General features: G+C 38.8%; 1 protein-coding gene across 3 annotated transcripts in view; it reads right to left on the reverse strand.

Moving 5' to 3' along the window:
• Positions 1-10,435, reverse strand: part of Plekhh2 (pleckstrin homology, MyTH4 and FERM domain containing H2) — a 107,252-nt gene extending 96,817 nt beyond the window's left edge. For all 3 annotated transcript variants that reach the window (XR_006146952.1, XM_042675494.1, XM_042675493.1), the window contains exons 1-2: positions 10,377-10,435; positions 1,902-2,031 (exon numbers count right to left, since the gene is read on the reverse strand). Coding sequence is in view for 2 of the 3 variants with exons in the window: in XM_042675494.1 (XP_042531428.1) it covers positions 1,902-2,024 (123 nt within the window). In the remaining variant the exon portion in view is untranslated. The remainder of the gene's footprint in view (positions 1-1,901; positions 2,032-10,376) is intronic.
• Between the last annotated feature and the right edge of the window lie 3,047 nt (positions 10,436-13,482).

Genomic DNA, 13,482 nt, shown 5'->3' on the forward strand with positions numbered 1-13,482 from the left:
CAGGCCAAATAAACAGGACTTCCAACTAATCCATAAGGAAACCAAGAGAGTAAATGAGTTAAGAACACAAAGAAAGAGGCTGTAGTCAACAGTGACAAATGTGAACACCACTGAGACAATTAAGTAAGCAAATAAATAAATAAACCCCAGAAGAAAGGAGCAAAAGACATTAAACTCTGAGTTAAAGAAAGTTCACTTACTTGTAGACGATAAAACTAGAATTCTTTCTCAACCTGTAATATTTATTCTAAGGCCAATAAATAGACCACACTTCTATCAGAAATTTATTCTCAAAGTCTATTACTGGGTCATCTTTGAATCAAAGTGAATAGGATAACTTTAGTCTTAGTCTTAAAGCAAAAATAAAATTAAGATGATATATATATACGTGTATATATATATTTACACACACATATATATATATATATATATATATATATATGTGTACACACACACACACAGGGTAGGGGGGCTTAAGTAAAATGATGTTCCACTGGATTTTATTAGAGTCCTTTATAGAAATTCTTGGCTAACAATGAGAGGAAGATGTATTTTTGGAGATGTATTACATATACCAGTCTCCATCCTAAAAGAATGTTGTGGAAAATATCTGCAAATTCTTCCAATCAGTTTTGAATGAATATAATTATCACTCATCCACCTATATAAATAGCACTGCCTAGAAACATGTAAACCACACATTTAACTTTAAAATTTCAAAAACATGCATTTAAAAAGTGAAAAAGAAAATAATTTAATATTATTTAACCCAACATTCAAAATATTATCAATAAAATATAAAAAATTATTTCTGAGACATTTTACCTTTTTCTATAGTGAATATTTAAAACCCAATACATAGTTTACATTCACAGCATATCTCAGTTTGAATGAAACTCATTTGAAGTGTTCAACAGCCACATGTGGCCAATGGCTACTATATCAGAAAGCATAGGTCTAGAATCCAAGCTCCCTAGAACCAGAAACATGGACTATCTTGTTCAGAAATCTAACTGTGAGATTGTTGTAGTAATTCTCAACAAGTACTTATCAAATAAATGAATGAACAAATGTTTTACTTTCAAACATATTTGCAGGGCTGGGAAGGTGGCTCAGTGGTAGAGCACTTTGCCTTGCATGCCTGAGGCCCTGGGTTCGATTCCTCAGCACCACATAAGCAAAAAGAAAAAAGTGGGAAACGGCGCTGTGGCTCAAGTGGTAGAGCGCTAGCCTTGAGCTGAAGAGCTGAGGGACAGCGCCCAGGCCCAGAGTTCAGGCCCCACGACCGGACCCCCACCCCCAAAAAATCATAAAACGTATTTGCGAAAACAAAATTCCTGCCCTATAATACTCTAACTATATTATTAGAATTATTAAGAGAAGCACACCATTATATTGAACTCAATTCTCATCCAGATGATGGTTTAGTTATAAACAGTTAATTGATATAAATTCCTAGGCAGGGGCATGCTTTTAAATACAAAATAAGCACATTTTACTACCAAAAGGGAATTTTCCTCTATAATCACTTTAAATGATATTCTTAAATATTTAGAATGTTAAACTGTTATTTAATTCCTGTAATAAAATCAGATACATTATAGCTTTTCTATCTGGAATAAATGAGCTCCAAATTCAATCACACATAACATTCATATATTTCTAGCATTTGCAAATAAAATAATGGTGTTCCCTCTCCAATGCCCAATCCACCCTAATAGTAGCAAAAGAATATACCAAGTACAGTTTCAAATGCTTGGTAAAATATTATTATATTCATTATCTTAAAATGCTTATTTTCCCCAAATAGGGATGTTAGGTTAGGTATATATATATACTTATTCATATATATATATATGAAATTGACCACTTAATAGCAAAGTTTAGGGAGAAAAGCTTACTTTTTCTGCTAAGAGTCCTCGTATCTTGCTTGCTTGAACTCTAAATTTCATGAGCTGAGACTCCAGAGCCATACATCTTTCTTTCCAATTTACTGGTCTTTCTGGCTCAGAAAGCTCTGCCATATTTATTCTAAAAAAAAAAAAAAAAAAAAAAAGCAAGCATTCAAACAACACAGCACATTACCATTGAAGATAATTCATCAAATAACCCAATGCACACAACTGCAGTCACTGTTTCATGCTATCCAGGTATTAGTTTTAAGTTGTAAGATAAAATCCAGAACTTATCATATCTTATGCAAAGAACTTAGTGAGAGGGCTGGGAAGGTGGCTCAGTGGTAGAGTGCTTGCCTTGCATGCATGAGGCCCTGGGTTCGATTCCTCAGCACCACATAAGCAAAAACAAAACAAAAACAAAAAACAAAAAAGCCAGAACTTAGTGAGAGATAAGAGACCAGAGATGGAATGGAAGACCAGCTGCACTACTTAACCTTTCTAAGTCTGTTTCCCAATCTAGAAGAGAGAGATCCTGACAACCATGAGCCATTCTTCCTCTGGGGTGTTGTGGTCAGCAACTGAAATACTGCTGTTTCTAAAATAACTTGGCACAGTGTGATAACACAGCACAGCACAGTCTTACATTTACTTCTGCCCAACAAATGAGACTTTTAACTTTTAATCATTTTACCACACACATAAACTTTATAGAAGTATCACAATTTGATTCAATTGGTAGTATGATAAAATAATCTAATGAAACATCACATCATGGCATGATTATGATTTCCACTTGTTCTATAATTATTACTTAGTACCACTCTAAATTTCCAGTCCAGACTAAGTCTCTCAAGACAGAAGACCTTTGATATATTTAACTAGGTAAGTTATTACTCTTAAGACAAGTTTGTATAATTTTTATTTGGCATAAGAAGAGAAAACATATAATTATGACATTTGGAGCCATTTATATTGAGGAAATATGAACTCAATAGTTTCCATGATAGGAACTTTCCTTTTGGAGATTAATCCAGGGAGAAGCACTGAAGGGAAGAGGCCAGGGAATTGGTTTTGAAATTCTCAAGTGTTAACTTGATTTTGGAAGCCTGATTGTTTCTGGCTCTGGGATTCATGAAAGCAGTTTTAAGTATGTATTAATGTTTTACTAGACAATTTTTATAACTAGCCTAGATATGTATTTCTACATTACTATGAAGTGAAAATTTGTGCATTAGAATGGATGTCCTGCAGGAGACAAGACCCAGTCACGAACACATCATAGGGAAACATTCCGAACCCAATGGTATTAGAGTTGAAGTGTTCAGTTGAAGGGTGTTTGTTCTATTCTTTGGTTCTACAAAAATATAGCAAAGTTTACTTCCATAGCATTAGGGTAATAAATCTCCCTCCCTAAACCAATACCCATTTTTTAAAACTGTATGCTGTTAAAAACTAGATTCTTTTTTTGGGGGGGGGGGATCCGGTTGTGGGGCCTGAACTCTGTCTGGGCCTGGGCACTTTCTCTCAGCTCTACAGCTCAAGGCTAGCACTCTACCACTTGAGCCACAGCGCCACTTCCAGCTTTTTTTCTTTTTGCTTATGTGGTGCTGAGGAATCGAACCCAGAGCCTCATGCATGCAAGGCAAGCACTCTACAACTGAGCCACTTTCCCAGCCCAAAACTAGATTCTTTTCTTAGCATATTGTTTTGTGCTTTAAGTCATTTTCACATTAAGACTGACATAATCACCAACAATTTTTTTTTTCTGGTCGTAGAGCCTGAACTCTGGGCCTAGGTGCTGTTCTTCAACAATTCACCACCAGGCTAGTGCTCTACCACTTGAGCCACAGCACCACTTCCGGCTTTTTCTGCTTATGTGGTGCTGAGGAATCGAACCCTTCTCAGCCCTATTACTCAATAATTTAGAAAGAAATAAATTGGTATAAGCAGAACTGTTTTCAAAAGCTGTAACTTTTATTAAAATCACCTTCGGCATCTCAAAGCTTCCACATGCCTTTGAATCACAGTCATAGTCTATGGAAAACTTGTTGTAGAGCTAAAAATGATTCTTTCTGTTTCTTTTAGAAACTCAACTCCAGGGGCTTTATTAAAATAAACTATTTAATAGTTCCACATAAAATTTAACATTTTTAATTTCTCATTAAAATTTATTATTGTTTTAGCGATTACTATTAGTGATTAGTGGCTAAATCCTCCTTCCTTCCTTCCTTCCTTCCTTGTGGTTCTGAAAAGATAATGCAATTTTTCACCCATGAACTTTTTCTCCATTCTACTGTTAACTTCATTAGCAAGAAAATTTAGAAGGGACAGAGAAAAACATAGATACAAACATTAAAAATAAAAAAGAGCTAGATCCAAAATACAACTGGAAATGATAACATACAGGAGTCTGAGCCTTCCTTCCTTCCTTCCTTCCTCCCTTCCTTCCTTCCTTCCTTCCTTCCTTCCCTCCTCCTGTTTTAGGTGGTACTGGCGTTTGAACTCAGGGATTTATGTTGTAGCTGGCACTCTACCACTTGTGCCATACCTTCAACTCAATTTTTTACTGGCTATTTTTGGAGATAAAAATCTCATAGACTTTTCTGCATGGGCTGGCTTTGATCCAAGATCCTCAGGATCTCAGCCTCCTGAGTTACTAGGATTATAGGCATCATTCAGCAGAAAGACTATTTCATGTTGTTTAATTTTTGTATTAAGTATAAAATTTATTTATGGTCTGATATAAAGTGTCTACAGCTGTTCTTTTATTTTGTTTTGTTTGTGGTGCTGGGATTGAACTCAGAGCCTTGTACATGCTAGAGCTAGTGCTCTACTACTGAGCTACATTCTGTGTTATTTAAAAATAGAAGGGCTGTGGCATGGCTTAGAGATATCATGCCAGGCTAATAAGTGTCGCAAGGCCTTGAATTCAAATCCTATTACTGCCAAAAAATAATTACTTAATTAACATAGACTACATAATTTTTAGTAAATATAAATAAATCAAGGTAATGTACCATATGAATAAAGGAAAAAATTACATGATCATTTCACTAACACAGAAAAAAACATACTATAAATCCCAAATCCCCACTCACCCTTTTTTTGGTGCCAGTGCTGAGAAATGAACTCAGGGCCTAGACATTGTCCCTAAGCTTTGTGCTCTACCATTTGAGCCACAGCTGCACTTCTGGCTTTTTGGTACAAAATCCTTTTATAATAAACACAGTCACCATGCTAGCAATAGAAGGGAATTTCTTCATCCTTATAAAGAATATCTACAAAAATCCACAACTAATACTAACTGGTAAGTAACTGAAAGCTTTTGTGCTAAAATCAGGAAAAGACAAGGATATCTCACTACTTCTATTCAACACTGTAAAAGAGATTCACACTCAGAGGCTGGGAAGTTGGCTCAGTGGTAGAGCGCTTACCTTGCATGCCTGAGGCCCTGGGTTCCATTCCTCAGCACCACATAAGCAAAAAGAAAAAAGCCTGAAAGTGGCGCTGTGGCTCAAGTGGTAGAGTGCTAGCCTTGAGCTGAAGAGCTGAGGGACAGCGCTCAGGCCCAGAGTTCAGGCCCCAAATGAAGTAAATCTAGCTCTATTTGAAGACAACATAATCATATACATAGAGAGTTACAGGGAAAGCTATTAGAACTATTGAGATAAGCAAGACTTTAGAAAACCAAATCAATACACAAAAATCATTGTTCTTCTCTACCCTAGCAAGCAAAATCCAAAAATCAAAATATTACATTTACAATGGCATCAAAATGAATAAAATAAGAATAAACTTAAACAAGTGTAAACTTATACCCTAGAAACTGCACAATATCATTGAAAGATATCAAAGACCTAAATAAATAGAAGAACCTACCTGTTCATTGGGCTGAAAGTGTAGCTCAAGTGGTAAGAGCGTTAGCCCTGTAAGCATGAGGTCCTGAGTTTAAACCCCAGTATTGCCAAAGAAAAAAAGGGAGGGGAAGGAATGAGGGAGTGAATGAATGAATTTCACATTCATGGGTTTGAAGAGGGAAGGCAGGAAAAAGAAGAAGAAATTTTATACTCTTGGATTGATTGGAAGACTAAATTCGTAAAGATGGCACTACTTTCAAATGAATAAGCATAACCAATTCACTAACATTCCAACTGAATGTTTTGCAGAAATTAACAAGTTAATCTTAAAATTCAAGTGGAAATACCCAGAATATCCAGAATGATCTTGAAAAATTGAGGATTTAAATGTTCACATTTTTAAACTTAAGCTACTCAAGGTATACTACAAAGGTATACTACTCAAGATTGTACATAGGACAGGCTTATAGATCCATGGAATAAGGCCAAAAATAGTAGTAAAACCTCACCTTAAAACTTGTAGACAATTGTTTTAGCAAAGGTATAAAAACTACTACTCAATGGGGAAAGAATAGTATTCTCAATAAATAATGCTGAAGCAGCTGGATATCCATATGACAAAAGAATGAATTTGGCTGGGTACCGGTGGCTCACGCCTGTAATCGTAGCTACTCAAGAGGCTGAGATCTGAGGATCGAGGTTCAAAGCCAGCCCGGGCAGGAAAGTCCGTGAGACTCTTATCTCCAATAAACCACTAGAAAACCAGAAGTGGTGCTGTGGCTCAAGCAGTAGAGCGTGTGCCTTGAGCTGAAGAGCGCAGGGACAGTGCCCAAGCCCAGAGTTCAAGTCCCACAACCGACAAAAAAAAAAAAAAAAGAATGAATTTGCACTCCTACTTCATACCAAACACACTCCTACTTCATACCAAACGTATGAATTAAAACAAAATAGGTCAAAATAGGTCAAAAACCTAAACTAAAACTTTGAGAAAAAAAACAGGTGTAAATCTTTATGACCTAGAATTATGCAACATTTTCTTACATATGATCTAAAACACAGGTTAAAAAAAATTGTTGTTAGACCTCATCAAAACTTAAGAATTGTGAGCTTCTAAGGACAGTATCAAGAAAGTATAAATTTGTCTAGTACTTGTGGATCATGCCTGTAATCCTAGCTACTCAGGAGGCTGAGATCAGGGGATCATGGTTTAAAGCCAGCCCAGCAAGAAAGTCCTTGAGACTCTTATTAATACTCAGAAAAAGCAAGCAGTAGGCTGGGAATGTGGCTTAGTGATAGCATGCTTGCCTAGATGCGTGAAGCCCTGGGTTCAATTCCTCAGTACTACATACACAGAAAAGCTAGAAATGCTGCTGTGGTTCAAGTGGTAGAGTGCTACCCTTGCGCAAAAGAAGCTCAGGGACTGAGCCCAAGTTCAAGTCCCAGGATTGGCAAAAAAGAAAAGAAAAGAAAAAGTCAGAAGTTGTGCTGTGGCTCAAGTGGTAGAATGCTAGCCTTAATCAAAAAGTAGTTCAGGGATAATTCCCAGGCCTTGAGATCAAGCCCCAAAACTGACAAAAAAAAAAAAAAAGTATAAAAATAACCAATAAAATGGGAGAAAAATCTCTGTAAATCATATATCTTATAAAGAACTTGTGTCTAGAATATGTAAATAATTCATAAAACTGAACCAAGAAAAAGATGACCCAATAGACATAGATGATGCACCCAAATAGACATTTCTCCAATGAAAAGACTTAAATGGGCTGGGTTAAGTGGCTCAAGTTTATAATCCTAGTTGTTCAGGGGGCAGAGATGTAGAGATGTGGGGATCATGGCTTGAGGGAAGCTAGGGGAAAAATATTCAATATTCCAACTCCACTAATAAACAGCTGGGTGCAGTGGAGTCCCCTGTCATTCTAGCAATGTGGAAAGGCACAAATAGGAGGATCTTAGCTCAGGCCAGCCTAGCATAATGCCAGCCCTTATCACAAAACTAATGAAGACATAAAGGTTTGACAAAGTAGCTCCAAATGGGCTCATTGGGCTGAAAGTGTGAATCCCTGAATTCAAATCCCAGTGTTGCCAATATATATATATATATATATATATGAATGTATGTATGTATATATGAGCATGTAAAAGGAAAGTGAAAACTCTAACACTGTACTTCTCACCAAATAGGATAGATGTAACAAAAATGAAAGGGCGCACATACAAACAAGTGTTGGTGAGAATGTGGGGAAGCTAGAGCCCTTATTACATTGCTAGTGGTACTGAAAACAAATGTTAGAGCGGCTTTGTAGTTCTTCAAAAGTTTATACATAAAGTTACTCTAAGACCCAGCAATTCCAGTACAAACCCACAGAAATTAAGACATTATCCACACCAAAACCTGTGCACAATGTTCATAGCACCATTATTTGCAATAGCTGAAAAGTGGAAACAACCCGAGTGTCCACAATGAGATAAATGGATAAACAAAATGTGACCCATACAATGGTACATTATTCAGGAACATATACAGAATAACGGATGACTGCATTCTGCAACAATGCATGAACTTTGAAAACAGTATGCTAAGTAAAAAATGCCAGACACAAAAGGGCTATATTTTGCCATTTCTATGACATGTACAGAATAGGGGGAAAAAACTAAAAACAGCAAGTAGCTTAGTGGATGACAAGAGCTGTGAGGGGAAAGCAATGAGGACTGACTACTAAATGGGTGTGGAGTCTCTTTTCCAGGGGGGTGAAAATGAAAATTCAAGAATTAGGTAGTAATAATGGTTGCACAACCTTGCAAATATACTTAAAACCCTCTGAACTATACACTTTCAAATGGTAAGTTTTATGGTTCCTGAACTAAAACTCAATAAATAAAGCAATAAAGGAAAAGTAGCAATTTAGATGGATGCATACTAGGGCCACATTTAAAAAATTCATTATATATGTTTATTCCTTCCAAGAACTTCACCATTAACTCTAATACTCAAAGATAACCATTAACTACAAATGTGAAAATATGGAACATATATCTTACCTAGGTAATTTGCTCAGAAGAAAATACAATAAATAAATTCAAAGTTGAACACACCTGTTTATTTCTTTTGTTATGGCAAGTATATGTTTTATAGTGAAGTTGTAAAGCCTTGAATGTTATTAAACTGGCATTCCCTATTAATTTGGTCATAATTTAAAAAAAAAAAAAAAAACCACACCGTAGAATGGTTTCCTGATGATCCACAACGCAATCTAGACACCTGACTTCCTTGTTTGTTAGCTAACACATATAAAGTAATTGTTGTGTGAATGCTGCCCCAAACTACTTGGGGTTAAGAATTCTTATTTTGAGCAACATCCATCCTCCTTTTTCAATATTTCTGATACTACAGAACTACGCAACTTGAGAGTTACACCAATTTCTAAATAAATATTTCTAGATTTTTGAATCAGAAAGTGCTCTACCTTCTTTTTTGGGAGGGGGGTGGAAATCTTAGTTTTCCAAATATTTCCAATGAGTTTTGGAAATATTTACGGACACAAAATCAACTGTTTACAATTATGGAGTGAATGCTCTTTTCTTTGAATCTCTGACTTCCTGTGTCGCTTCCAAATCCCAAAAAGGAAAGAAAAAGGAAGAATTCATTTCTTTAGGCTATGCTCATGAAGTTTGGGGTCAACCTCTCATTTAGTTTTCCTCTCAAAGAACAGCTTAACTGGGCCATGTAACTGTGTTTCCTTTTCACTTTTTCTTTCTAAAGCAGCAAAGACGTCTTTCTTAACTAGACTGAGGCATGCCTTGTTCAAAGCTGACCACCACCACCTAGGAACCCCTCCTTGGGCCACGCCTGCCCTTTGGTGGCACAGTTAGGACAGCCTACTTTTGCAGCTGAATCCACACTCCTGAGGGGCACACACTGCTTGCAAAGACTGGAATTTTTACAAAGGAATGGGTGACCCGCAGGTAGCTCCGCACAGAGCTTTTACCCTGCAAGAGGGTCAACGTCCCTTCCCACCCCGTTTGGGCCAAGGAAAATCACGTTTAAAATGTCCCGTCTTAGAATGAAAAATGCTGTACTAACGTCAGGGGCAGAGCTGCCTCCGGGGAAGTCACTTCGCTGCGCTCAGCCGACCCCCGCAGCGCAGGTGTAAAGAGTGAGAAGTTCGTGGATTTTTCCTCCCCGGGCTCACAGTGGAGCTCCCCCGAAGCCAAGGCCGCGCCGCGGCATCGTGAACGGCGTGGGTCCCTCCGCGCGGGGACGCGGGGCTGCCCCGCTGCGCCCCCAGCACCGCCCGCCAGGTGCCCGAGCCCGGGCCCGGGTTTTCAAACAAAACGTCACAGGAGCCCCCGGGACGTAGGGCTGCGGACCACCTCCCCCACCTTCCCCGCCCACTCCTGCAGAGGTAGCGGGGACGCAGACCCGGGCTGCCACCCGAGGCGCGGGGCCGCGTCCGGCGCCCGCCCGCTCCGTCCTCCCGGCCCTTGCCCGCCCGCTCCATCCGCTGCCCATCCTCGGCTCGGAGCCCCCAAGACACAGCGCGCCCTTGAGGGGGCGGGGACCCCTGGGGTTGGAAGAAGCATTGAGATCTCTCCTAGCTCCCAGTCCTTCCCATCTACCTACCTCTGCTACAGGATCTGGCGACAGCACTCCAACTCCTACCGGCGACTGGTCCCAAGCTCTGGCTCTCGGGTCTTTCAGCCTGCTCTGGTCCCTCCTCTTGGAGCCCCGAATGGGTAGGCACCGCCTCTTCTATAGATTGGCAGCTAGTATAGCCAATCGAATGTCTCAGCCGACCATCTTGCGTCACTGGAGGGTGTAGCTATAGTTTTGGCTCCTCCCACTCGACCCCAAGTGGGATTTCTGTTCCAAGAGTACCCTCAAGCCTTCTTCCTACACTTGGATCTCAGACCCGTGTTTTAGCGGTCTGTCACCTTCCCTTTCATTCCTTTTGCCTCGAATGGACTGCTATACCAGCCTCTTGCTTAGTCTTCCAACCTAAATTTTCTTCTCTTGCCAATCAACCCTTCATCCTCCTGCCAGCTTAATAGTTCTTAAGAACAGTTTTGATATGCACTTTGCCAAGAACCTTTACTGATTTCCTGTTGCTTAAATGATCAAGAACAGATCCTCTTGCCTGCTATGAAGTGTTCCATCCTAACTTCAAATTTAGTTTTCATAGATGCTTTTCACACCTCTCAGACTAGAGCTGTGTGCCTTCCCTCCCCTGCAAGGAAGTCCGTTGTGCTATTTTCGATTCCCTTACCTTTAAAAGTACAATCTAGTCGTAAAACACGGCTCAAAAACAATATCTGTTGCTAGCCTTGAGCTGAAGAGCGGAGGGACAGCACCCAGGCCCAGAGTTCAAGCCCCATGACCTGCAAAAAAACCCACAAAAACAAAAAAACAAAAACTCTGTGACTATACCTGTCCCCCACTTCGCCGAAATTTCTTCTGCTTACTCCCTGAATATCTAGATTTTTGTCCATCTTGGCACTTACTCCTTCTCTACCTTATGTGGTTCCCCCCCCCCCATTATCTTTCCATTACAAAGAGCAAGGATTCGAGTTCTTTCTTTTCCTATCCTCCTTAGCACCCAGTTCAGAGCATTTTGCATAAGTAGATAAATGATTATATAAATGTAGTTGAATTTCACATCCCAAGCTGGACTCTACAGAGATCAGGGAGGGAGAGGGTAATTTTCGATATTATAGGTAATCCTTTCCCAGGTCATAAAACTAGGTCACACAAATTACTGTTAGATTCATGGTTGGCCAATAGAAGGTATCAGGTTTTTTCCACTTCAAATTTTTTTTGTTTTAGCTTATCTCATAAAGAAAAAAAAAACACCTAGAAATTTACAAAGTCTCTCAGAGGGAAGGCAATAAATGAAAACAAGGAAAAGGCCAGCAAGCGAGTATCAGGCTTCCATATTTCTTCCAGATGAGCACTAATTTTGGACTGGATCCCAGACTACCCCCACACATCAAATTCCTTTTGCCTTCTGTGGAAGCTGATGATGCATATCATATGAAAAATTGTCTCCAAACAGCCTTGGCAAACAAGCAGTCTGATCTGTGCTTATTTTACAGAGCAGGCAGGAGTTAAGTAAACAGAGTTTAAGTAACTTGCATAATTTAACACAGCAAGTCAGTAGAGACCAAGGGGGAGAAAGAAAGAAAGAATGCCAAAATAGAATCACTTCCGTTTGTGAGTCAGAAATACTAAACAGACTAGGAGAACTGAGTGAATAAAATCAGTCATGAAAAGCAGCTTTCTAAACACAGCCGCTGCCACCCTTGTAAAACTCAGCCAACATTTACTTACTGTCACCTTTTTCTAGAAACATGACAAACTGATTTGTTTGGCTGTGAAGCAGAAAAGTGGACCAGCATCCTGTTTCTGGCTAGGCAAAAAACAAATAAGCCCGTAGTATAATGGAATATTATTAGGCAATAAAAAGAAATTACATCCTGATATATGATACACATTGGATAAGCTTTGAAAACATTGTGCTAAATAAAAGGAGCCATTCACAAAAGAGTACGTATTCTATGATTCCATTTATATGAAATGATCAGAAAAGGCAAAATCAGAGAGACAGAAAGTAGATTAGTAGTTGTCCTGGATAGCCTTGGCCAGTCATGGCCAAGCGAAATGAAGTTGTTTTTTAAGGAATGAAAGCATTCTAAAACCTATAGTACTGGGTGCACAACTCTGTGAATATACTAAAACCTATAAATATGTACAGTTTAAATGGGTAAAAGGTATGCTATAGGAATTATATCTCAAATATTTTCTGTACATGAAAATAAAGACCTGTTGACTTTTATGCTTCTACATTGAGTAGCAGAAGACGGAAAATAACCTTTGTTTTGTGCTCATTTGCCTCAGTTGTAATATCCTGTATATTTGTGATTATTTAATTGACTACTTCCCGTACTATACTGGAAGTACCATGAAATCAAAAACACTGCTTACCATCTAGCACAGTGCCTCACACACCATAGAAACATTAAATATTTGTCAAATGAACAAAGGTGGCAAAGATGCATTTTATTAAATACTTTTGATATTCTAGAGGTTATAGTAAGTTATGAAGAATTAAGAATGAGAAAACTAGGTATTTCTTTTAAATATCTTCAGAGAGTTGCTATCTAGGAAGAAAAGTGCACAAGAAGTAAATATATGATTTAATATATAATTATAATTTGCATTAGATGCCTTGAAAGAAAACTACAAGTTATCACATGACTCAGTAAAAGCAAGTTGATGTGATAGGCTCTCCAAGTGGTAGGAACCACAGGTTCCTGGCCCTGTGTAAATAGAAGCCTGAGACAGCAATAGGGCTTATGAAAGCTATAGAGGCAGGGCACAATGAGCAAGGGGATGAACACTACATGAGGCAGCTAGAAAGAAAAAAGTAAGGAAAGGGTTTCTCACATTGTTATGGGAAGCTTGTTAAAAAGCAGATTCAAGGTCAATCTGAGCAGTGGCTAACGTTTTACTTTTTTTTTTTTTTCTTCTAGTTCTGGGGCTTGAACTCAGGTCTGAGCACTCTGTCCCTGAGCTTCTTTTGCTCAAGGCTAGCACTCTACCACTTGAGCCACAGCACGACTTCCGTGTATGTATATGAGGAATCGAACCCAAGGCTTCATGCATGCTAGGGAAGCACTCTACCACTAAGCACATTCCCAGCCCAGGTTCTGCATTTCTAACAAGCCCTAGG

Source organism: Dipodomys spectabilis, unplaced genomic scaffold (genome assembly GCF_019054845.1).
Source record: "Dipodomys spectabilis isolate Male_0828 unplaced genomic scaffold, ASM1905484v1 ptg000026l, whole genome shotgun sequence".
Lineage (NCBI taxonomy): Eukaryota > Metazoa > Chordata > Mammalia > Rodentia > Heteromyidae > Dipodomys > Dipodomys spectabilis.